The sequence below is a fragment of the Galeopterus variegatus genome, unplaced genomic scaffold (genome assembly GCF_000696425.1).
Source record: "Galeopterus variegatus unplaced genomic scaffold, G_variegatus-3.0.2 Scaffold3838, whole genome shotgun sequence".
NCBI lineage: Eukaryota > Metazoa > Chordata > Mammalia > Dermoptera > Cynocephalidae > Galeopterus > Galeopterus variegatus.
Window position 1 is genome coordinate 133987 of NW_007729949.1, and position 3764 is coordinate 137750.

The 3764-nt window shown below is 47.6% G+C and overlaps 1 protein-coding gene across 1 annotated transcript in view; it reads right to left on the bottom strand.

The window, feature by feature from the left end:
* Positions 1-3764, bottom strand: part of LOC103601705 (probable phospholipid-transporting ATPase VA) — a gene marked incomplete at its 5' end in the record, with an annotated part of 91445 nt that overhangs the window by 14496 nt on the left and 73185 nt on the right. The window contains 1 exon segment of the mRNA XM_008586129.1: positions 540-867. Within this exon segment, the coding sequence (XP_008584351.1) occupies positions 540-867 (328 nt within the window).

A 3764-nucleotide genomic window follows, 5' to 3' on the forward strand; every position in this document is an offset into this window, starting at 1 on the left:
GGGATCCGAACCCTCGGCGGGAGCGCCGCCGTGCTCCCAAGAGCCGCACTCAACCGAGTGCGCCACTGGGCCGGCCCTACCTTGCAGCTTTCTTTTTTTTTTTTTCCTTTTTTTTTGGTCTTTTTTCGTGTCCGGCAATGGATCGCAGCCCTCATTGTCGCGCCCGTACCGGACCGGGACCGGCAATGGGATCGCAACCCTCAGTGTTGCGCCCGCACCTCGCTCAGCCAGTGAGCGGGAACTGGTCTGTATGTGGGATCCAAACCCTCGACGGGAGCACCACCGCGCTCCCAAGCGGTGCACTGTAGCAGTGCGCCACTGGGCCTGCCCTACCTTGCAGCTTTCTAATGTAAGTTTTATATTTAGGACATGCTGCCTGCTTTATCACATTGGGTGATTTTATAAATAGGAAAGAAGCTGTTTCCCATTTTATTGTGTTGAATGAAAGGGTACCGGAGAATCAGGTTGTATGGGGGGGCAAAGCAGCTGAATGAGGCAGCTGCAGGGGATGGGGCCCTACCTGCCACTCAGGTACTTGCCTATGGCAAGGGTCATGGCCCTGAGCTTGCTTCTGACGAGCTTCACCACCATGCTCTTCTGCAGAGGGGTTGACCGGCAGCAGAGGACCGAGCGGCACTGCTTGGCAAGGAAGAGAAATTTGTCCTCCAGGCTTTTCTCGAGGGCGTGGGCCAGACTTCTTCCATCAATCACAAGGCTCAGGCTGGGACCGGAGGCAGTGGACATGGGGGCTGGACAGAAAGGGGAGGACCCCACGTTCACATTGTCTTCAGTATTTGCAGGGGTGCTGGGGGAGCCCCTGGACTGCACGTAGTGTAGGCACTGGTCCAGCAGGGCTGCACATGCTTCCTGAAACGGACACGAGAGCACCGTGTGGTTCACTCAGGGTCACGCTGTAGATCCCAGTCACCCTCCTCAACTCTGGACCTGATGTCCTTCCAGGGCACCAGGCTACAGTATCTGGCTGCCTGGGAGGCTGTTCCCCAGAAACTGTCATTCAGTTAAGAGGATGACTTTCCATATAGAAGAAAATAAACTGGTCTGGGTTTCCATAAGATTCCACTTCCCATGATACAGTGCAGAGGCTGGAATGGAACGTCTCCACTTGGGAGGTCTGGCCGCATTATTGCCGAATTGCCAGCTGGCTGGGTTGAAGGAGACCTGCACACACTCCTCTATAGTTCTCTGGGACCTTTACCTAACCCTTCTTGTTTCCTACCAAGGTACTGACAACCAACAGTAGGGCACAAAGCCTTTAAAAGCTTTTACTGATCAGCCCCTAAAGAAATATAATGATCAGTGTCCTCCCTAAGCTCTACAGTTCCACCAGGGAAAGTGAAAAAAAAAAAAAAAAAAAAGCGTAGTTGCTTAAGTTTTTAATTGGAAATGGCCTTCTAAAACTGGACCTGAATTCCAGAGAGAGGAGGAAAACCTACGGGGAAGCAGCACTAGGAATCAGGGACAGTCACACCAGAGGAGTGACTGTTTTTGGAAGCAAGCAAACTCCAGGGAACTTGGGTGGCTTCTGGTCCTCTGCAGACCGTAAGCCCATCGGGTTAGCAATCCATTCCCTGCAATACATCATGGAAATCTAGCTATGTCCAGCAAATGGTTATTGAGGACCATTTGTATTCAGAAAACTAAGGGAGACTAAAGAAAAGAAGATTGAAAAGGCAGTTACTTCCCTTGGGGTGAGAGGCAGGCAGCTGGACACATATGTGTTCATGACCACAGCAAGCACAGGATCAGGACACACAAAAGTGTTACTGGAGATGGAGAGGGAGAAATTTGCTTCCCAGGAAAGGAATGGTGGTAACTGGGGATGGCCTTGAAGAGAATGTAGGATGTCACTGTAGGAACATTAAGAGTTCTCTGGTCCTAGCACAATGCACAAGGCTAGTTCTGGGTAAGATGCAGCAAACAGACTCCATCTGTCTTTCCACTGAATGCAGTTACACACCTGGGCAGATGCATAGAGCAACTATTTGAGAACTCTGAAAGTAAACAGTAGTGTCAGATTATTGGGAAAGAAGACCAGCATGCTAAGAACACCAGACAGGTGGTAAGTTTTCCATTTTCTGCTGGTAGCCCCTGACTACCTGAAAGTGGGTGTCAGGGCAGGGACAGCAAGAACTCCAGGACAAGCTCTCTGGTTCTGGTTCGAGGAGTGAAGCAGGGAACTCCCAATGCTCAGAGTAGATGGAGGAAGTCCCCACTTTCCTCGTTTTTGCCCTCTACTCTCCTGAACCCAGTCCCAGGCAGTCTTGCTAGAGTGGCAGTGGCAGGAGCAGTGTCTGCTGCCAAAGACTTGGAGGGATGGATCTTCCTTTCTAGCAGAGGAGCTGTGCTGCCATGGGGCCAAGATAACCATTGCCCTGTTTCTCTCTGTGCTACTTTCATTTGGGCCAGGATGCAGGTGTAGGTGCAAGAAATACAAATAGAACAGGGTAACTCAAACTGCAGCTTTTTGTGCCAGAGGACTGAAAGGAGGAGGAGCTTGGCCACCTCACCCAAAATGCTGTTTATGAGTTTCTGGGCTCAACCATAAGCTGTGCGTATGTGGACATAATCCTAAACAGTATAAAAAAGCTTTTGAGAACTGCACAGGTAAGATTGCCACCAAAGTTCCAAACTGACCTCTGGAGAGCAAAAATGTGAGATAGGTTCCGATAGCGTAACAAAAGCCACACAAATCTGCCATGGAAACCAACACCCCAGTGGCTGTTCAGAGCATGCAGCCAGAACCCAGCAGGGTTGATTACCTGTTCAAAAAAACCCACATTCTCTACAGAAATTGAAAATGACCAGAGTGTCATAACCTAATATTCAAAATGCCCATGATACAATCCCAAACTTCTCAGCACACAAAGAACCAGCAAAATCTCAACTTGTATGGAAACAGACAACCAACAGAAGCCAATGTCAAGATGACACAGATACCGGAATCATCTGACAAAGATTTAAAAAAGCTATTATAAAAATGTTCCACGAAAAAAGATTGAACATCTGGAAATGAATAGAAAGACAGACAGTCTCAGCAAGAAAAAAAAAAAAGAAGAAGATAGATAGAACCAAACAAATTTTAGAACCAAAAAATACACTAACCAAAGTTAAATGCTCACAGAATTCCAAACCATTTATGTGAATACTCTGCCTTCAGAGAGGTGGATGGTAACTCCACGTTCCTTTGCACAGTGACTCCCCTCCAAAGAGTTCAGTATGGAAAAGGGCAAAAGAGTAAGTCTGCAGTGGAGAAACGTGAGAAATGCAAGGCCAGCATCACCAGCATTGTCCCGTTGACAGTGTGCACCTCCATATGTGATGAAAATGGCACTTTATGTATATGGTCTTCCTCCCCCAAATCCGTAACCACATTCTAGTCATAAGAAAAACATCAGACAAATTCCAATATAGAAACATTCTACAAAGTACGTGACCAGTACTCTTCACAACTGTTAACGTTATCAAAAACAAAGTTTGAGAAGCTGTTACAACCAAGAAGAGCCTAGGGAGACATAACAACTAAATGTGGGTGGTTTCCTGGATGGGAACCTGGAACAGAAAGTGGGCATTTGGTAGAAAGGAAGGCAATCTGAATACAGTATGGACTTTACTAAGAAATAATGTACTAATATTGGTACATTAACATAACAAATGTACTGTACTGATGTAAGATGTTAATAATGGGGCCGGCCCGTGGCTCACTCGGGAGAGTGCGGTGTTGATAACACCAAGGCCCCGGGTTC